Source organism: Molossus molossus, unplaced genomic scaffold (genome assembly GCF_014108415.1).
Source record: "Molossus molossus isolate mMolMol1 unplaced genomic scaffold, mMolMol1.p scaffold_m16_p_19, whole genome shotgun sequence".
NCBI classification, from domain to species: domain Eukaryota; kingdom Metazoa; phylum Chordata; class Mammalia; order Chiroptera; family Molossidae; genus Molossus; species Molossus molossus.
In genome coordinates this window covers 44,652,684-44,674,325 of record NW_023425354.1, presented here as the reverse complement: position 1 = coordinate 44,674,325, position 21,642 = coordinate 44,652,684, and the positions used below count along the sequence as shown (strand labels likewise).

The following is a 21,642-nucleotide window of genomic DNA, read 5'->3' as shown; positions in this document are numbered from 1 at the left end:
ACTATGCAAAATCTATCCATTCTGTTTTTTGAAACCCACTGCTGTTTTTTCTGATTTGAGCAGTTAGTTGTCTCATATTTAAACTGGAGCTTTCTTGTAAATAGTTTTGTTTACCTTTCTTACTTGCTTTTTCCTCTTGCATTGCATAACTTTTACCATATTTTCACATTTTCTTGTTTGTTTTTCTCATCCCTCAATCAATGGTACCTATTCCAGAAACTCCCATTTTTCTTGGAGATCTCTGTCCTGGATCCCCTCCATCCTTTGTTTCCAAATTAGATTGATTCAGCCTGTTGCTTGGCTGCTTTCCTTTAATTTTCCTTTAATATTCCTTCCTTCCCTTGCTGCTCTTCTGTATTGAATCATCTGTTTCCTGGATCACTTTGTTTACAGAATTCTAGAGGAGAAAAATCAAATTTCTACAGAATCTCTTTCGTATTTATTGTTACTAATGAGAAAGTTAATGCTAGGTTGATTCTTCTCCACTGGTAGGTGACCTTTTTCTTCCTCTTTTTTTTTTTTTCTGGTTCCCTCTAGGTCTTTTTCTGGATTTTTGGTCTTCTAAAATTTCACATTATTATGTAAAGTTATTCCACCTCTCTAGTTGATATATACTTTGTGTTTTTTGTTTGTTTGTTTGTTTTTTTCCTCACCCAAGGACATTTTCTATTTTTGTTCAGGTAGAGTGGGAGGGAGAGAGACAAAGAGAGAAACATCGATGTGAAAGAAACACATCGAGTGGCTGCCTCCCGCACAACCCCAACTGGGGCTGGGAACAAATTGCATTCGCGGTACGTGCCCTTAGCGGGAACCGAACCCAGGTCTCTCTGGACCGTGGGCCGATGCTCTAACCGCTGAGCCAAACTGGCCAGGGCTCTAGTTGATATATACTTTGAAGACTTCAGCTGTGGGAAATTTTTCTTTCTTTTTTATTTTGAGAATTTTTTTCATGTTTGTCCTTCTTTCTTGTTTTGAACTTATAGCTATAATCCAGATTGATCCCTTGTATCTGTTTCATCTAATAGTGCTGATTTTGAATTTTCTATCTTTGTTTAAAAATTTTTTTTTCTTTATTGATTTTAGAGAGAGAGGAAGGAAGAGGAAGAGAGAGATAGAAACATCCATAAGAGAGAATATTGACTGGCCGTCTCCTGCATGCCCCCCCACTGGGGATTTGTCCCACAACCTGGGCATGTGCCCTGACCAGGAATCAAACTTGCGACCTCTTGGTGCATGGGTCAGTGCTCAACCACTGAGCCACACCGGCTGGGCTTTTCAACAGAAAATTCTGTTGAATTTTCATTTTGACAGTATTACTTTTAATTTTAAATGCTTGGTCTTTTCCCCATTAATTTCTTTTTCATGAAATTCTATCACTCTTTAATGAACTTAATAATTCTTTTGGGAGTTCTTATTAGAGATTTTAAAAAGTTAAATCCTGAAGTCCTTCTCTGAAGTCAGGTTTTCTTTTGTATTTTGAAGACTACTTCAGAACTCTTTAGGCCTTCTACACAACTCTTCACACATGATAAAGAAATAAAAATGGCCCAGCCATTGTCGTTCTGTGAATTGAGCTCTTTCCTATGGATTGAGAGGTCCTGTTTCAATTCCCGGTCAGGGCACATGCCCAGGTTGCAGGCTCCATCCCCAGTGGGGCGCGTGCAGGAAGCAGCCAATCGATGAGATGTTTCTCTGTCTCACATCCATGTTTCTATCTCTCTCTTCCTCTCTCTCTCACAAATCAATAAAAACTTTTTTAAAAAAAGTAAAAAATGAGATTATAGGGCCCTGCCTGGTTTTGCTCAGTGGTTAGAGCATCAACCCAGGACCAAAGAGTCTCAGGTTCAATTTCAGCAAGGGCACATACATCGATTGCAGTTCACTCCTTGGCCCTGGTTGGGGTACGGGAGGCAGCTGGTCGATGTGTTTCTCCTGTATTGATGTTTCTCTCCCCACCACCTTCCCCCTCCCACTGAAGATAAATGGAGGAATATCCTTGGGTGAGGATTTTTTTTTTTTAAATGAGGGTATGGGAAAGCAGATTGGAGCTGTGTATCTATGTGCGCACCCAGAATTTGTTTCACTCGAGAGTGTGTGGGTAGCGAGCCAGATATTAAACTAAGAGTAAGAGTTGGAGGAGGGGTGTCATTTAAATGCCAAAATGAAGTAATTACTATGAGTACCAATACTCAATGGTGGCAGCTGTAATTCTAGTACTCTTTAGCCCAGTATACTTATGTAAAATCTATGTATTACTATCATTGTTATTTTAGGCAAGTATTAAAATTTTGGAAATAGTTGGGAGGAAATGCCGAACGATTGAGTTATACAGGTTTCCTATTTCTTTATTTTCAGTACTACTTCTTACTAACTCTTCTCAGGTTTACCGTTTTCAAACTTGGACTTCTTTAGAGTTCTGTTTAATAGCTTCTCTCCCTTCTTTGCTCTGGTTCCATTGAGATGTTTCTAAGCTGTTACTTTTTCTTCTCTATTGCTTGTTTCATTGCTCTTCCATCTTCTGGTCTTCCAGCAAAAATTGCCGCCCTTTAAAATTTTCTTTTTTTTCTTTATTGATTTGAGAGAGAGAGAGGGAGCGAGAGATAGAAACATTGATGAGAGAGAACATCATTTGGCTATCTCCTGCATGCCCCGCACTGGGGATTTGGCCCATAACCTGGATATGTGCCCTGACCAGGAATTGAACTGGCGACCTCTTGGTGCATGGGTCGATGCTCAACTACTGAGCCATACCAGCCGGGCAAATTCCCCCCTTTTATTAAATAAGTTTTCTGCCATTTTCTTTGATATTGAGGATTTACATCTTTGGAAAAGAACCCCATACAATTATTTTAATATGGTTTCAGGAGAGCAAATAGATAAACATATGTGCTTTTTTGCCCTGTTGAATTTATAGGTTCTTCATTTATATAAAATGCGGATGGCCTGGCCAGTATGTTTTCTTAATGTTCCTTATGATCTTTTTTCTTTTTTAAGAGAAATTTGCTTGGAGAGGTGATATGCATGGGGGATGTCTATTCTATTATCCCTGCAGAGTGCCTTGCAAAAGTATTTTTAACTACTTTTTTACCTTATTTCCAAAGCATTATATTCAAAAGTAAAATTAGCGCCATGGTTGGTTTGGCTCAGCGATTATAGTGTTGGCCTGAGGACCAAAGGGTCTCAGGTTTGGGCATATGCCCTCAGTAAAGGGCATATACCTGGATTGCAGGTTCCATCCTCAGCCCCTGTGGGGGTCATGCAAGAGGCAACCAATCCATGTCTCTCTCACATTGATATTTCTCTCTCTCTCTCCCTCCTTCCCTTCTACTCTGTCTAAAAATCAATGGAAAAATATCCTCAGATAAGGATTAACAATAACAAAGTAAAATTAGTATTTCAAATTATAATATAGGAATTTGCACAAACTCAGTTGATCTATCACTTGTGTACCTACAGAAAGAATGGAGGGAAGACAGAAATGGAGAATTCAAAAGGAAAGTTGCCCGCTGTGTAAGAAAAAGCCAAGAGACTGCTTTTGAGTGACATTTATTTCATAGCTGTAACTTCACTTATTTCAGGGTAAGTTCATTTTAAAAATCATACTATTATTTTGCCTTTTTATAAATGTCATACATATTTTGGGAAATTATGTGATTTATTTATTTGCATTGCTTCTTTCACTGGCTTCATTTTCTAGTGACAGTATCCAGTAATTTGCAGTTTTTCAACAGAAACAGTATAACTTACTTGGTTTTTCCTTTATTAGACCCAACTGTTTTTAACTAGATGTACCAAACTGGTTAGTATGGTAGCAGTCTATTTCTTTTCAGAAATGAGAGATGGTAAAATTTCTAGTGATAAAGTGCTTATTTCAACAGTTTCTTCCATTTTACCTTTTGGTTTATCATCTTGACCACTGCTGAACACTGAAGTTTTTTATATTTGTCTCTTCATATTTTATATTATGTATGGTAAAGGAGAATCTAGTCACTTTGACTAGATAATGCCAAATTATTTTCTAAGATGTTGCATCTGTTTATACTCCTGTTGGCAAGGATAGAATTCCATTTGCTCCATATCCTCTCCAACATTTGTTATTATCAGACTTCTGCAAAATTTTTTATTAGGAAGGTGTAAAATAATAAATTATTATTACTTGAAGTGGTTGCCCTAATTACCAGTGCAATTGCACATTGTTTCGTATGTCTGACCATTGATGTTTCCTCTGTGAAATTGCCTGTTCTGGTCTTTGGACTGTTTTTCCTATTAAGTTATTGATTTGTATTCTTGTCAGTTCACTTTCTTTATGGTATCTTTGCACAGAGGTTTTTCATTTTAATGCAGCTGAATTTATTAGTCCTTTCCTGTATGAATTTTACTTTTTGTATCTTAGATTCTTCCCTGCCGTCACAATGCTACTATTACATAATGTCTTCTAAAAGTTTTGTAGGTGCCTTTTATATATGTGTTGAATCCACTGAAATTTATTGGTACATGATATGAGGTAGAAGTTCGACTTTACCCTCTCATCCTCCCGATGTACAGCTCTTGACTACGTCATTTATTGACAAGTCCATCTTTTCAACACCAATATACAGTGTTGGTTATGTTATAAAATTACATTTCTGTGTATGTGTTGTTCTATTTCTGGCCTTTCTATGTTTCATTGGTTGGTTTGTCTGTCCCTGAACCAGTATCACACTGTTTTAATTTTTATTTATTTTTTTATGAATAAATGTATCAAATCCAAAGGTTCAAATCAGGAGTAAAGCTATTCACCCTCATTCTGCTTTTATGTTTGCTATCTCTAATTTCTTGAAAGACTCAGGTCTACTTTTAGATCTCTATAATAACCTGAAATGCTGAAAATTAACTTCTTTCTGTTACTTCTACCAAAAAAAAAAATTATTTGTTTTTCATCTTGTTTATATCTATCCTTATTTGTGATACCTCTAGTACATCTATTCAGTGTTCCGTGTCTTTTCCCTTATTTGACTTGCTTTCTACCACCTTAGATCAAGCTTTTGTTACTAGACTTTGCCTTAGTCTGCTGGTATTGAACATCCTTCAGGCCTTCCTGTACTTCATCCTGGATATTTGTCCTGGATACAGCTGACATATTAGTCTTCACAAAGCTCGCTCATTGTATCGGTTGGTTTATGGGTATGACAAAAATCTTAGGAACAACAAACATACTCAGGACTTGTTTTCCTTATTCATACCATTTTCAAATCCGAAAAGGGCTTGGTGACAACAAAGAATTGATGAGGAACAAAATAACATATTAAAGCATAAGCTTATGTATGATTTTACCTTATATAAACAGTGCTTTATAAATTTAGGAAATAACCAGGAATTTTATTATATTTACCTTGATAGTATATTGTAAATTAAATAAGTACTAATGAAGTGTCATAAACAAATTTTTAAGGAATTATATATTATCTTCTTTGCTAGTAGGATTGGAGTTAATTTATACTTGATCATAACATTCACATGTCTTTGATATTTATCAAGATTAAAGTTCACTTATCAAAAAGAGGCAAAAAATAATGTTGAATCAAAATACCTCATTGCATAGAATAGGTTAATTGAAAAACAAAATATACTGTTAATCATGAAGCTAAACTAACAAGTTATAATTAAGGAGTATGGAAGCAAAAATTGAAAATCTTCACTAACATAAGTCAGCACTGTTCACACATTCATAACAAAGCATCCTTCTTTAAAGTTGCAAGTACATACTCCAGATACATTCAGCATGCATTTTAACAGCTTTGTACTATTGTGGCATCTGGAGTCCTTAATAGAACAGAATTTTAAATGAGAAATTAATACACTCATTTTTTTCAGTGATTAATTTTAGTTACTGTTTCTTATGTTACCATTAAGCTCAGGCTTTTTTCTATATTTTTTATTTAACAGTATCTTTTGATATTTTGCTAGCTCAATAATATATATATCTGCTTCCCTTTTTTTGTTAATCCTCACCCGAGGATATTTTTCCATTGTTGTTTTTAGATAGAGTGGAAAGGGAGAGTGAAAGAAAGTAAAACATCAGTGTGAAAGAAACTCATTGTTAGGTTGACCCTGACGGGGCTGGTGATTGAACCTACAACCCAGGTAGATGCCCTTGACCAGGAATCAAACCCAACGGGGCCGATGCTCTAACCACTAAGCCAAATCAGCCAGGGCATATCTGCTTCCTTTTTGAACAGGTGACACAGAGCATTTCAATTCTTATTAATGAATATTTGTTAATTGCCTACTTTTTGCAAGGGCACAATAGCATTCTATAGATAAATTATCCTGGCCACCCGGCTGGTGTGGTTCAGTGAATTGAACGTCGTCCCATGGACTGAGAGGTCCCACTTCAATTCCCTATCAGGGCACTTGCCTGGGTTGCAGGCTTGATCTTCGGTGGGGTGTGTGCAGGAGGCAGGTGATTGATGGTTCTCTCACATCAATGTTTCTATCTCTCCCTTTCTTTCTCTCTAAAAAATCAATAAAAACATATATATTTTTAAAAAAGCTGTTAATTTAGCCAGTTAGATCAGGCATAAAAAAGGTAGGGTAGGGTTGCCCTGGCCAGTTTGGCTCAGCAGTTAGAGCGTCGGCCTGCTGTCCAGAGAGACCAGGGTTCGATTCTTGCTAAGGGCACGTACCTCAGTTGCAGTTTGTCCCATCCCTGGTTGGGTCATGTGGGAGGCAGCCACTCAATCTGTCCCTTTCACGTCGTTGTTTCTCTCTCTCTCTCTCTCTCTCTCCCTCTCTCTCCCTCTCTCCCTCCCTCCCTCCCCCACTCTATCTGAACAAAAAATGGAAAAACGTCCTCGGGGGAGGATAAAAAAATACCACATTAAGAGCTCTAATGGGAGTAGAAGCAGAGCATGGCTTAGAGAAGTCATCCAAACTAAATGGTTAGGATGGACAGAGGTTGGACATAGAGCTGCTGGTGAAATGAAAATTCATTTGGTGCATAACCAATGGACACAGACAACAATACTGTGAAGGTGGGGTGGGGACGGGAGCGGGGAGGAGGGTGTCAATGGGAGATAAAGGAGAAACATCTGTAACAAAAATAAATACATTAATTTTTTTTAAAAAAAAGAAAATTTACTTGTTATAGAGAGCAATACTTACTAGGGCCAAGGACAGCACGTTGTACTGTTTCCACACTGAGGGACAGAAGGAAGAAACAGACAGAAATATGTGGGCTGGTTGGCCACAAGGAGAGTGAGGTATTATATACCTCAGAAACAAAGTGGATATGGATGGTCAGCAATGCCATGACATAAGAAAAAGAATAAGACAAAACAACGAGGTAACACCTCACACCTGTCAGAATGGTCGCCATCAACAAATAAACAAGTGTTAGCGAGGGTATGGAGAAAAGGGGACTCTAGTACACTGCTGATGGGAATGCAGACTGGTGCAGCCACTATGGAAAACAATATGGTGTTACCTCAAAAAACTAAAAATTGATCTGCCATTTGTGACCCAGTGATCCCATTCCTAGGAATATACCCTAAGAAGCCTGAAACACCAATCAGAAAGAATATATGTCCCCCATGTTCATAGCAGCACTATTTACAATAGCTAAGATCTGGAAACAGCTCAAATGTCCATCAGTAGACGAATGGATAAAAAAGCAGTGGTATATATATACAATGGAGTAACTTGCAGCTATAAGAAAGAAAGATCTCTTATCCTTTGAGACGACATGGAGGGACCTGGAAAGTATTATCCTAAGTGAAACAAGCCAAGCAGAAAAAGACAAATACCACATGATCTCATTTATGGAATATAATGAACATAACAGTCTGAGGAATGGGGTAGTCCCAGAGATGTGGAAGTGGGGTACAGACTGACAATCCCCAGAAGACGGGGGGTGGGAGATAAACTACAGAACTTATATGCATGAACAATGGACATGGACAAAGCTGGGGACAGGGTGGGGAGGGAGGGGAAGTGGGGTATCAGTGGGGGGAAAAGGAGAAACATTTGTAACAAAAATAAATTAATTTAAAAGAATAAGACATAAGAATCAATTTTGGGGCAAAAAATGAATTGGTGATGGGGGGGAGAGTTGTTGTCTCGTAGTATACTAAGTGGCAGTTTAGTATGAATTGGAACTTTTGGTAGCATCTGTGTGAAAGTGATGGGGAAAACTTCCTTGATACTAAGCTGTTTAACTCATGGACTTGCTTTCGATTCCCGGTCAGGGCACATGCCTGGTTTTGGGGCTCAGTACCCAGTAGGGGGTGTGAAGGAGGCAGTGGGTCGATTTCTCTCTCTCACATCAATGTTTCTATCTCTCTTTCTTCCTTTTTCTCTAAAAAAAATAATGGTTGAGATTATTTGAGCACATAACACTGAGTGGTTACTTTTATTGTTGTCTATGACATCAAAAAGTGATTTTTATTTGGAAGCATACTTGTCTGCTTTGTATTTTTAGAGCCTTTTAAAAAGATTAAGTTGTATGTCCACATAGAAAGTGAATGATTTGATTGTAGTTTTAGAAATAAATGGAACAAGACACATTCTTTTGAGGAGAGCCCTCTCCAGATTTGTAGGTTAAAGTCAGGAATAATAAGAGAAGGTTGGAATCAAAAAACAGATACTCAAATTATTTCATAAAGACATATGGTTGATAATCTCAGTTAATATAAAAACTGTGATTTTTAACAACAGTTGAATATATTTTAGGTTAGAAATGATATATGCTTACAAAAATGTAAATGACTGTTTTAGGTCAGTGCCATTTAATTACAGTGTTCTGCAGGTAATTAATTTTCACATTAATCTTTATATAAAAAAGAACAACAAACTTTTTCTCTACTGAGGCTTTTTCTCTGTTGAAATGCATTTTATTGAAAGGGGGAAAAATAGATATTTCTGTTCCTGCTGAAGGAAGCTAATGCTATTTAAAGCTGGGATCTGCCAAGCAGGTGTGGCTCAGTGGATAGAGCCTTGTCCCATGGACTGAGAATTCTCTGATTCCCTGTCAGGGCACATGCCTGGGTTGCCAGCTCGATCCCCAGTAGGTGGCATGCAGGAGGCAGTTGTTCATTGTCTCTCTCTCTCACATATCGATGTTTATATCTCTCTTCCTTTCTCTCTTGCTTAAAAAAAAAATCATTAAAAACATATTAAAAATAAATAAAGGCTGGATCCTCACTATTAAAAGGGTGGATTGCCTGATTTTAGGTATTTAATGACTTTTATCAGTTAGTCCTCTCTGGAGTATTTTTCTTTAAAAATCTCATGAAACAGTTTTTAATTGATTCTTTTGTGGCCCTGAAATTTCTTGTTCTTGTCACAGGGGAATGATTACTCAATGCCCAAGCTCTGTACCCAGTTCTGTTTGAGCACTAAGAGATCAGTAGGCTGGGGATTAATTTGAGCACAATATAGTCCTTGGAAAAACATTCAAATAACATTACCTAAAACTTGTAGTGCCTATTCTATAACAGTGTCTCTTGAGTTTCAGTAGGTGTCATATGTCTTTAGATTTTCTAATTTAAGAAGTATGCAGATATATGTATTTGTGTGCAGATGGTAGAACCTGATTCTGCTGAAGGTGATACATTCATATTTGGTTCATTCATTGCTTTGCTAGGGACCATTTACATTGATTGGTACATCCCTTTGGAAAAAAATTTAGCGGTACTTCTGTTCAGGAGCCAGGCACAATGTAGGGCCACAGACAGGCCTATAGATCTTTTTCTACCCATAACAGAGCTTTGGTATGGTTGAATTTGGGTGATTTAAGATTGATACTTTAATCAGGGCTTTAGAAGACATACTGAAGTGAGTTAAATATATCCATAGTTCCAAGTACATTTGACTGCTTTATTAGGAGTTTAAAGCTACATGTCTTGAATTCCGAGTCATCTTCTATTCAAGTTCTTTGTGCCCATCTTTGTGCTTGGCACACAATACAGTTTTCTGAAACACTTGATTTGGTGTTAACATTAGTAGGTGTTCTCCTCCCTGCCCCCTCCCCTTGCTCCTCCTATATGTTCAAAGCACATGTTAATATAATAAAGGCTCTGAGACGTCAGTCATTAAAAAGATACTTTTTTTTTTTTTGGTAATTAGTGTTTTCTTAACTTTTTGAGCAGGAAGATCTGCCACTTATTAGCTATGTGGCCTTGTCTCACTTTTCTCGGTAAAATAGGGCAAAACTCCTTCATGTGGTGATTATGAGCATTATATAAGTTTATAAAGCACCTTGTACACTGCTTGGCACATAATAAGCCTTCGATAAGGTGGTAGTTGTTTTTCTTTAGATGTGGTTATTGACTTCTGGGCTAATAGAGGCATGAGACCAGCAGATAGAAAACTAATTGGAATAGGCTTCATGGAGAAAATGTGTTTGGACTGAACTTAGAAAATTGGATAAAATTTAGCAAGTTGAGAAGTGTGGCAATCTTAAATTGTTTTTGTTAATATTAATACTTGAAAATTTCTAAATCACTTGACATTTTGGCAATTCTTCTATTTTGACTCTAGATATAATATATAGGTTGAAATATAGTTGGAGCATTGAAAAATCTAAATTAAGGCCCTGGCCAGTTTGGCTCAGTTGTTGAGCGTCGGCCTGTGGATTAGAGAGTCCCGGGTTCGGTTTCTGCTAGGGGCACATACCACCAAAAAAAAACCAAAAAGGAAACAAAAATCTAAATTAAGGCTGTACAATAAAAATTTCTACACTGATTGAAAATATTCTATATCTGTACTGTCCAATATGGTAGTTACTGGCTATCTTGAACACTTGAAATGTGGCTAGTGTGACCAAGGAACTAAATTTAAATTTTTATTTACTGTCATTTAAATTTAAAGTGAAGTAAGTGACCATATGTGACTACCATATTGGATGAGCACAAAAGTCAGCTTAAAATTAAATTCAGAATTTGTTTTTAAAGAAATAGCATTAGCATATGAATAAAATTTATAATCGATTCTTTTGTAATTTATAAACTTATTATATAATGCTGTTTGTTTTATTGTAGGTCTCCAATTGAGAAACATGGCACTGTTTTTCCTGCACTCTACCCACCTATTGCTGGACTTCTGGTGTAACAAGTTGGCAAACACTGGCTGGAACTGGGCTGCAATAAAACATGCCAGTATCAATGCTGACAAGAGCCTAACAAGTGCCAACTTACAGATGATTACGCATTTTGAATTCTAATGAACTGTTTTAACCTTCAGGAAGAATTGTAAAGACCTGTACATAGCACAACATGATCCGGATAATATATATACTATTCATGTACATCCACAAATACACCTTGTACCAAATAATGCTTTCTTGTAGTAGAATAAGAATCGTGTAAATTCCAAAAGATTTTAGCAGGTTTTCTTCCCCTACTCATTGTTTCTTATGTTTTAAAAGACTCATTAAAGCATGTCAGATGAAAAGCAATTAGGATTAAAAGTTTCCATTTAATTTCCTTTAAACCATTGAGGCTTCATTAAAAACTCTTTTCATTTACTAAACTTTTGTATCTTCTTTGTTTTGACACACTCCCCTTTGTGTTTATCTCTTCTATCTGCCAGAAAGTTTTCAAATCATTTAGTTCCAGTACTGAAATACTTAATAAGCAGCTACTTGATTCTTAATGATGACTTCGGAGAAGTGGTCATCACTAGGTGCTTTGTCCTTTTTGTATTCTAGTTGCACCCATCACTTGGATTGGATGAAGCAATAACATTTTTTGGCTGTTGAGAGCTCTTGAACTGTCATTATTCCCAAGAACTAAAAAGAGTTGGTTCTGAATTCAACTTAATGAAATTTACCCCAAACTATACAAAATTCTAATTTGGTTTTATTTTTGCCCTCCAGTTACCTAATGTTAAGGTTCGATGAATAAAGCATGCACAGCTACAGCTTTCTACTTCTGGGTTTGCTATTAAAAATGCCATTTACCCGCATACCCTTCTCAGACCTTCATATTTTCTTTGCCTCTATTCTTCTATACTGCAGATTTTTCTCACTTATTGTACAAAGAAATTGCAATGTATATTTTCATGTAATTTGATTTTGGAATTCTGTCACCCTATGTAGTGAGTTCTTCCAAAATATAATTTTTTTCCAATAATTGTCAAGTTGTTGGCTTTTATTGTATTAAATGAAGGTTATAATACTGAATGCCAGAGAAGTGCAGTTTAGAAAAATCTCAGGTTGATTCCTTATGCAAACAAACGTTTGATACTTGAAAATCACATGGCCATGGCAGTATATATATTTGTCTCTATCTAGATTCTTATGTGAATCTCAAAGCATTATTATTGCTTTGCTATATGACATAAATTCTGTCACTGACATAATGCACTTGGATTTTATTAATGTTTGAGCATAAATATATTTCATACGTTTTCTAAAACAGCTTAAGGAAATGGTAAAATGAGCACATACAGTGTTAAAGGCAGGTCCATATTCTTCTCTGTTTGGTATGAGGTTGGGATTGGGAAGTAGTCTTTGGCATATAAGGGATAGAACTTGAGACAGTACCAGATGGAACATGGTGTTTAATTGTGAGAATCAGTGAGAATTGGTGCATCTCTGCTCTGTGGAGTTTGGAGAAATACTTCGGCAGAAGAGTGAAAGAATTCCTGCAAGTAGCCTAGTTCTGTACTAACTTTGCATGTCCTTTTTAATGCAGAAGTAAAATGGTTAAGGGTGTAGTCACCGTAGAGAAATGATTTTTCTAAATCCCAGGCTGTTCTCCTTTCTGGAGCATTATAAAAATCCATAAATGTGGAATGACTGAATGTGAAAATCTTTTATTTTATTCATTGTGGCCCAATTTCTTCAAGAACTTTTTTTTCCCCAGACTTAAGAATTGTTGCCCCAAAGTGCCAGTAATGCATACCTACCTGGGATTTTGAACATAATCCCTTTACTCTTAAATCAGAAATTGTTCACATGGTGGTGGTCATGACAAAATGGAGTCTGAATACTGCTCTCTGTTAAAATTCTGCCTAGCAATCTGTAGAGTGAAAACCTAGCAATCTGACTCTTCAGGGAGTGGCAAATGGCCTAGTAACTCAGGGACAACTATTCTTGAACTTCACGTGCCACTTTAACGCAATTACTTTGGTATAACCATATGTGTTTAGAGTTTAGATCTAGGGGAGTAGAAGGGAGAGCCGTAAATGAGTGCACCTCTCTTCACACTCCTTCCCACCTGGTGCCCTGACCATGCTACATAGGGAAACACAGGCCTTGATAGATGTTTTCACTTCTTTTCCTCTGTCAGAGGTGACTTCTGTGCCTTTCCAAGAGTTCATCTGACAGTGTGAATTTAAATGTCTCTATATTTGTTATTAAATCACACTTGGGTGACACTGATCCAGGTGGCTGTTGTCCCACCAGTGCCTTGCCATTAGTGTGAAGGTGAGTACTCTCTGCTTTAGGAAAAGGATTTTTCTTTCTAACTTTGTGCCAACTATCGACTTCTCCACAGTCTTATGGATTATTGAATTTTGGCTGCTTCCTAAATTTATTCCCAGTTCTTATAAAGGCTTATAGATTTCAGTCTGTTCATAATAGGACAGATGATCTCAGCGGCTTTTTGGCCCCTTTGTGAGTTTAAAATCCATATGAGGTTGGTTTTCTTGTCATAAGGTGTAATGTCTTTGTGAGGTTATTCCACTGGTTCCACTGGATCACTTGGGTGTGTCATAGTATTTTTTAATGGCTTTCATTCCTGGTTGTGAAATTTTATATACTCACCCTTTACAAATCTGCCCATTTTGGGTTGTGGTGCCTGTGTATCTTTGCCCGTATGGTCTCCAGTTGGTGGAATTACCTTTTTTGTACTGCCACTTCTCAGCGTCTTTGAAATCTGACAAAATGTTGCTTCGTTCCAGTTTTTAGCTCTGTAATTTGTTGATTGTATTTAACTATGTGAGTTCTGTTGTGATGTTTACTGTATTGTAAAGCACCTCGATCATGTGATGGGGCTCTATAAATCAATAAATGATGACTTAGAGGCTGTATCATGAGCTATTTTGGTTTTAGGATGCAGGTCTCCAAAGCAAGTTGTGGGATTCTTTCTATATAAACAGCACATGATACCAAAAGGTCCACAGGGGAACCTTGATAAATTATTTTTAAAAGTTCATTTAAGGAGGGAACCAGAGAGTGGGAAGTTAACTTCCAACCTGATATAATGGTCTTGAATTTTCTAGTACTCTTTAATCAGAGTTTTCTGTGATGCTGATTTAGAATCTAAATAAAATGGGTATACATTAGAGCATTATTGGAAATGTTGTCTTCAGCCTAAACTGATTCTGTTATGAATATAATAAGCAAAAGGTGAAGACCCAGACTCAAATGTGAACTGGAAGAGACCACAGGCACAATCTTATCTCAATCATCACCTTCTCTCCTTTATTTTTAAAATATGTTTTTATTGATTTTTTTGAGAGGGGGTGGGGAAGAGAGAAATATCGATGAGAGAGAAACATTAATTGCCTGCCTCCTGCACGCCCCCCACCAGTGATCGAGCCTATAATCCCAGGCATGTGCCCTAACTGGTCATCGAATTGGGACCTCTCAGTCCATGGGACGATGCTCAATCCACTGAGCCAGGCTCTGCCTTCTCTCCTTTAAACAGATGGGCACACTTGGCCCAAATACCTGCCCAGGACCACTTAGTGGCAAAAGAAGCAAAACAGTACTTTACTTTTTTGTTTGTTTGTTTTTAATAGGATGTTAATATTCAGCTTCTCACCCGGCATCCTTACTATATTTCTTAGAGTGTTAGGTGTTGCAAGCTCATTTGTCTTGATTAAAGTTTCGAGTGTCTTCTATTAGGCCTCTTCCTTACAAACTGAGAAAAGGACATGGAGGTGAGTTAAAAACGAGAAAATCCTTGAGAGCAGTTGGGGAAGATTGGGAGTCATTTTCTTTCTCTCTCTCTTTTTTTTTTTTATGATTTAAGCTTGTTTAAAATTTTTTTTTTTATTGATTTATTTAGAGAGAGAGAAAGGGAGGGAGGGAGGGATAGAAACATCAGTGAGAGAGAACATCAGTTGGCTGCCTCTTGCACGCCCCCCACTGGGGATCTGGCCCACAACTTGGGCATGTGCTCTGACTGGGAACTGAATGATGACCTCTTGGTGCATGGGTCAACTCTCAACCTCTGAGCCACACTGACCAGTCTTGGAAGTTATTTTCCAAGTTTGATTTCTCTGGTAAATATATTTGAAATAAAACTATTTTGGGAGGGTGTGAATGATGTTCCTGAACTTTGTTTTATGTGTAACCATCTATTCAAAGTACATAGCAAAAAAAGTTTTTGTTTGCATGCTGCTTCTAATGCAAATTAGGTTTGGGGTGTGCCTACTGTGTGCCAGGCACTAACTAGGCTTTGAGTAAGGACCAGTTGATTTTCTCCCAACCCCTCATAGACATAGTGCTGTAACCACCTTATTAAATTAAAATTTTTCATTTTCTGGAGGACTGCAAACCAACAGGATTCAGTTTGCAGAGCAAGTTATTTCCAGGATCAGGTATTTTTGGTTGCTCAGTTTCAGATGTGTGTAATCTGCCAAGGTAGGATTAGGCTTTTTGGCTTGTTGAGTCAGCACATCACACTGAGCTGTAATGAAATGATTAGACCTCTCTGCCCATATCTTCTTCACATCTTTGGGGGTCAAACAACCCTTTCACAGGGGTCGCAAAATTACAGTTATGAAATAGCAACAAAAATAATTTTATAATTTTATGGTTGGGGTTACCACAACACGAGGAACTGTATTAAAGGGTTGCAGCATTAGGAATGTTGAGAACCACTGGATTAGAGAATTTTCAACCTATTCACATAGGTAGAATAAACTGAAGGAGAAGGAAAAGATTCACAAAAGGCAGCCAGACACATAGACATAGAAGCTGCACAGAAAGCCATAGGAAATATACTTGATTTTTCCCTTCCCAGCAGTATCCATTAGTAATAAGTATAAAATAGCACTTGGGACATCTCATTTATTCCTAGAGTACCAGTTCCTATTTATTGAGCTACTTCATGGCTGGCTTGTGCTAGGTTGCATAAAAGATGTAGCCAAATTCTTACATTGATCCTTCAAAATAATAGTTTCTCATGAGGAAATAGGTTCAGTTAAATTTGTCAAGAGCACGCAAATTTCACAACTAGGATTCAGCTCCACAACTTGCCTTACATATTGGGTGCCGTTACCCCTTACCTCAGGAACATAGGGAGTGGATGTGTTGAGGCTGGTACTTGAACCTGATTCACTGGACCACCAGCCTAGTGATTCCCTCCCTCCCTCCTCCTCCCATGATATGGCACTGCCTCCCCAGAAAGTCTGTACCCTTGTACTCAATAAATGCAGTCAGCATTTATCCCTTCTGTACTTCGTGTTCCCTGCCTGAGATAACTCCACATTAAGTTTCTCTTAATCTGATAGCAAAACCTGAATTCGGTCTAAAATGAACCATGTTTTCTAGTGCTCAAGTTTTTCAAGATGACTGTATTTCAGGTTATATCTAACGTAACTCCATCCATGCCTGTTGGGTGTTGTAGTTCACTGAGTACTGCAAATGCTTTATTTTACAGCTTTGTTAAGAAGTCTATAGCTTGGTGGATTCAAGCTAGTGAGAGCCCACTCAGAAGACAAGGGCCCACAGACGATTTTCATCAAATTCTCCAAGGGTCATGACCTTCCAAATCATTAAGAACCATGGATTCTAGTCCAACTCCCTCTTGAAATAGATGGAGAGTCTGAGATGGCAGTGTAAAGCTTGCAAGGACTTGCCCAGGATCAACACAGCAAATCAGTTGCAGAGTCAAACTTGAACCCAGTTCTCCAGACTCCCAGTATAGGTCGCAGTGGTAACAATTCATCAAACATTCTGAACAGCTGCTGTATGTATACCAGATGCTAGCTAGGCTGGTGTTGGTAAAGCAAAGGTAAGTCATATGCTACAAAGCCAGGCATCTGTTATAACAGTCCTTTTCAACCACTTCTATGTCTTTTTTATGTTGTGACCCAGAAAATATTTGTAGGGTACTGTTGAAATAAAACAAATGAGGCTGCTTGTGACCAGAGGAGTCTGGCTTGCTTGGCCACCCTGATGGCCCTAGGGGCTCACATTTGGCACACTTACAACCCATGCTTGACAGGGAAACTTTGAGCTAGGGCACCTCCTTTGAGTCTGGCAAGTACAGTATCCCCCTCCCTTCCTTAGTCTAAGTGCTGCATACTCAGAGCAGCTCCCACAAGCACCTCTCTGCCCATACCTTCTTCACATCTTTAGTTTCCCACCACAAGTGGAACATCATTTCCCTGAGCATACTATTATTCTTACATATTTCAATACCCTCTTCCCTCCCATCTCCCAGAGAACCCTCAGCCAGAATTACTCTTCCTCAAAATTTTAATCCATGACCCTAAGTTTCCATGTTCTAAACCCCGAATTTCTTCTCCACTTTACCTCAGTACCCACTAATGCTTCATCTTGGAAGCACCTAAAACTTTTCCAAATTCAGATCTCCTTTTTCTGTTCTGACCCTCATCCTGTTCTCAGATCTTTCCTTCAACCTATCATCTCTTACCATTGGCTCTTCCCCAAGGCCACCACTTTCCCTGCAGTGCTTAACTGTTGATGCTTCCAGGAATGGGTACATGCAGCATTCTTTTGATTCTCCTTTGACAAAATCTTTTTTGAAAGGTCTCATGCTATTCCGTTTATTACTCTTTAGTTCTCTCTCTTTTTGCTATTAGTCAATCACATGTTCACTAAAGATATTAGCACCTGGTTTATGGTCTCCTTCTTTCCCTAGCTCTAAATTCCAGTATCTAATTTTCTTAGCTTCTCACTTCACTTCACCTACTATAACATTCTTTCCTACTGTTATTTAACTTATAACTTCAGGTTGCCACCCTAACCACAGGGCTCTCACTTCCTTGTTTGCACTGCACTGGTCTTTAATATTACGGAGACCTGCAGTTTTAGGACTCTTTACATCAGCCCTTATACAGTCTGCACCTGAGCTGTATTCTCACAGCATTCTCAATTTATTTTAGGGAATAAACCCCAAGCCCTGGGCAAATGCTATAAACTGTATTCTCTGCTTTTGCAGCCAGATGGCTGAGTTTTGCTAGAAAAAATACAGGTGCCCTCCCCCTTCCCCTTCCTCTTCTCTCTCAAATGTGCATCTCCTAGACTCCAAGCGACCCCATGAGATTTGCAACCAGGGAAGCAATGGGCAGCAGCAGCTCGTCCTGGGCTGACTCCCTGAACCTGTCTCCAAGGCCCCCTTTTCTCTGACTTCTCACTGAGCCAAAGCACCCCCACCTACGCTCTCCTGTTGCTTCTTCCATCCGAAGCTCTTCCTGTTTCACTGTCCTCAGCTTTAACAAACATATTCTCAAACAAAAGAGTACATATAGGAGACACTTGAAACCAGGTCTTCCAACCTGAGTCCTCTCCCAAATTTTCTTCACTCTCTTCTGGTCCCTTTGCCTAGGAACTTCAACTATAAAATTGATGTCATCAAGCGTTCTCCTGATATCTCTTCCCCACCCCTCGCATCCATAGGCACGCAGGTTGTAGTTTCCTAATGTTTTAGTAGAATAACAGTGACCTGCCTCTAGTCTAAAGTGAATCCCTTCTCCAGAATTCCTTGTGCATTAGCTGGCAGGGCGTCCTGCCTCCCAAGGGACCTAGAACGGTCTTTAGCCTTTCCCTCTCCTTTGGCCCTTTTCTCTCAGCCTCTCACATCTTTACAAATAAATCTAAAGAAAACACACACACACATACCCTCTCTTATACCCTCTCACGGCCAAGTTTTTCCAAAGAGTAGTCTACAGTGGTTGTGTCCATCCTTCAGTGCCCTCCCTAGCGCACTGCAATATGCAATATGATAGAGTCCGGTCAGTGCCTGATCAGTCCCGGGCTTCGAAGGCACCAGGAGGCACAAGCTCTCCCTTTTCCCGGCTACCCTCTCCACTTTCATTCACCGTTTTTCCCGTAGTCTCGGCTCCTCCCTTTGCTTGGCCTCCCATAACTCTCGCGAGACCTGGGACCTCTGTTACGCACCGCTCCAGTTGAGCGGCGCACTTCTCGCGAGGCTGCAGGCAGGGCCGGGCCGACATGGCGGAAGGTAGGGTTTTTGTGGAGCGGCGCGGGAAAGCGTGGCGCTATGGGGCCGCTGCTGGCTGGGCGCGGCAGCCCTGAGAGGGAACGGCTGGACGTGGTCGCATGGGGCACAGCGGTGCCGCGAGCCTTCCTCTCCAGCCTGTCCGGGTCGCCTGGGGTGGGGGGTCTTGAACGCTATTCCTATGGCAACGCCCCTCCGGCACTCCGCGACCCCACGGGACCCCGGCGGGCTGTGGAGCCTGGTCGGGAGATCCCGTGCTGGAACGGAGGTGCAACCGCGGGGATCCGAAGGCGGCTGGGGCGGCTTCTTTGATTGCCCGCGGTGCTGGGACGGCGGGGGAAGTAACCCTTCTCCTTAGGAAATCGAAACTGCTGTCCTGGCAGCTCCTGCATCCGGAAGGGGTACATCCCTCGCCTGCGGAAGAGCTTGGGACTCTAATCGGGGTGAGGGGTGGGGAAGAGCCAGGGCTGCAGCTGGCCTGCGCGCTAAGCGGGCGCGCGCCGTCCTCTCCGGACTCCCCGGCAGCGCCGGCATCCGGGCCGGCTGGGAGTCTTTCTCCAGGTTTACAGATGTGGGTGGGAGGAGGGAGTTTGCTTGGTAAGGGAGTTGCCCAAGGTCACACTGCTGGAGAGTGATGTGCTGTAACCCAGACCGCTGCTCCTTTGCCTCTCAGTCTAGTCCTGAGCCTCTTTTCGGATGCCGTCTTTATGACAGTGCAGGTAAAGGCAGATCGGCCTCTCAGGTTCTAGCTCTTTTAACATAACAATACTGGAATCCTTCATTGTCAAAGCCTTATTGTATCTGGGGGATGGGGAGAGAAGGCCCAGATATGGGGCGTTACCTACCAGGAACACTGAGAAAGAGAAACATCCATCACATCCATTGGTTGCCTCCCACATGCGCCCCAACTGGGAACCTGCAACCCAGGCATGTGCCCTGACCAGGAATGGAACCTGCAACCCTCTGGTGCAAGGAGGACCCTTCAACCAACTGAGGTACCCGGCCAGGGCTGTCTGAACACATCTTACCTTTGGGCAGCACATGACATTTTGCAGACTTTTCTGATTTGGATTAGACTTCAGAACATTGTGAAGGAGGCCTGGCATGTGCGTTATTTGCACTTTATAGATAAAGGAATATAGCTGGGTCTGGCACTCACGTTTTTTGTTTGTTTCTTTGTTTTTAAATTAATAATTTTTGTATTGACAGTATTACAGATGTCGCCCATTTCCCTCCTTCCCCCCTCCATCCAGCCCCCACCCAGTTTTTGTCTTTGCTCTTTTTACCATGTTAGAGCCCTCCCGCTGGAGGAATCATCAGATGAATATTGTATGAAGGCAGAGGAGGGATAAAAGCAGAAAGAAAGCTAAGGCATTCCATGAAGCTAGTCTTAGGGTAAATCACAGACTTTTGTGTAACATTGTTTAACACCTTAACACCACAAGCAGCCAGCGAAATGGAGCCTGTTGCTCAGAGCACTGAGGTGGGGTAGAAAGGTTCAGGAAGGCCTTATGTGAGGTAATGGGTAATCCAGCACTTATACACTAAGAAGAGAAGTTGATGAGTGTTTGGGGGATACATTATCAAGGTTGAAATTGTGGAGGCAGCTGGTTTTTCATTCAACAGTTTTACTGGGCATGTGCTTTGCAGTCAGGTTCCAACCATGAGAAGCTGGTAAAGGCTGAGTATGCTGATGGTTATCTTTCAAGTGCCTTGACATGCGTGTTAGGGTGTGTCTTAAACAAGACATCCTTCAGGGTGAAATTGGCAAGGGAGGATAGATAGGTAAGCACAGTTATGAGATTCTGACTTAACAGGTTTACCTTTTTTCTTCCTTAATCCTCTTCTGAGGATATTTTTTCTATTGAGAGCCAGAGAGAGAGAGAGAGAGATACATCCATTAGTTGTGTCCTACAGGTGCCCTGACTGGGGTTGGGGATCAAAACTGCAACCCAGACCCTGGCCGTTTTGGCTCAGCGGTTAGAGCATTGGCCTGTGGTCCGTAGAGACCCGGGTTCGGTTCCCGCTAAGGGCACATGCCTCGGTTGCGGTTTGTCCCCAGCCCTGGTTAGTTGTGCGAGTGGCATCCACTCGATGTGTCCCTTTCACGTCGATGTTTCTCTCTCTCTCTCTCTCTCTCTCTCTCTGTTCCCCTCTCTCCCTCCCACTCTACCTGAACAAAAAATGGAAAAATGTCCTCGGGTGAGGATGATAAAAAAACAAAAAACTGCAACCCAGGTTCCTGCTCTTGACTGGGAATCAAACCTGTAACCCTTCAGTCTACTGGGGGTTGGGGGTGGGGGCATACTCTAATCACTGTACCACACCAGCCAGGACCACAGGTTTACCTTTTTGGCGTCCTAATTTCCTGGCCTCTTCTGATTTAAGGTCTTTGGAAATAATGTTGCAAACTTTGACTAGGAAGAATTGAGTGAGGCATTTTAGTCCAGTTAGCTTGTCAAACTGAAGGTGTTTATTGTGCAAAGGAAGGCAAGATTAG

At 40.1% G+C, this 21,642-nt stretch overlaps 2 protein-coding genes across 3 annotated transcripts in view; both read left to right on the top strand.

Annotated features, from left to right (window-relative positions):
- The window catches only part of UBE2G1 (ubiquitin conjugating enzyme E2 G1), a 103,131-nt gene extending 91,623 nt beyond the window's left edge, over positions 1-11,508 (top strand). Inside the window, exons 5-6 of the mRNA XM_036268448.1 lie at positions 3,457-3,579; positions 11,019-11,508. Of these exons, the coding sequence (XP_036124341.1) occupies positions 3,457-3,543 (87 nt within the window). The 3' untranslated portion in view covers positions 3,544-3,579; positions 11,019-11,508. The remainder of the gene's footprint in view (positions 1-3,456; positions 3,580-11,018) is intronic.
- Positions 11,509-16,826: 5,318 nt separating this feature from the next.
- ANKFY1 (ankyrin repeat and FYVE domain containing 1) overlaps positions 16,827-21,642 on the top strand; it is an 80,925-nt gene continuing 76,109 nt past the window's right edge. Inside the window, exon 1 of one of the 2 annotated variants that reach the window (XM_036267801.1) lies at positions 16,827-16,949. Coding sequence is in view for 1 of the 2 variants with exons in the window: in XM_036267800.1 (XP_036123693.1) it covers positions 19,136-19,145 (10 nt within the window). In the remaining variant the exon portion in view is untranslated. Of the gene's footprint in view, positions 16,950-19,114; positions 19,146-21,642 lie in introns of those variants that run through there. The other variant, XM_036267800.1, reaches the window with a different exon arrangement.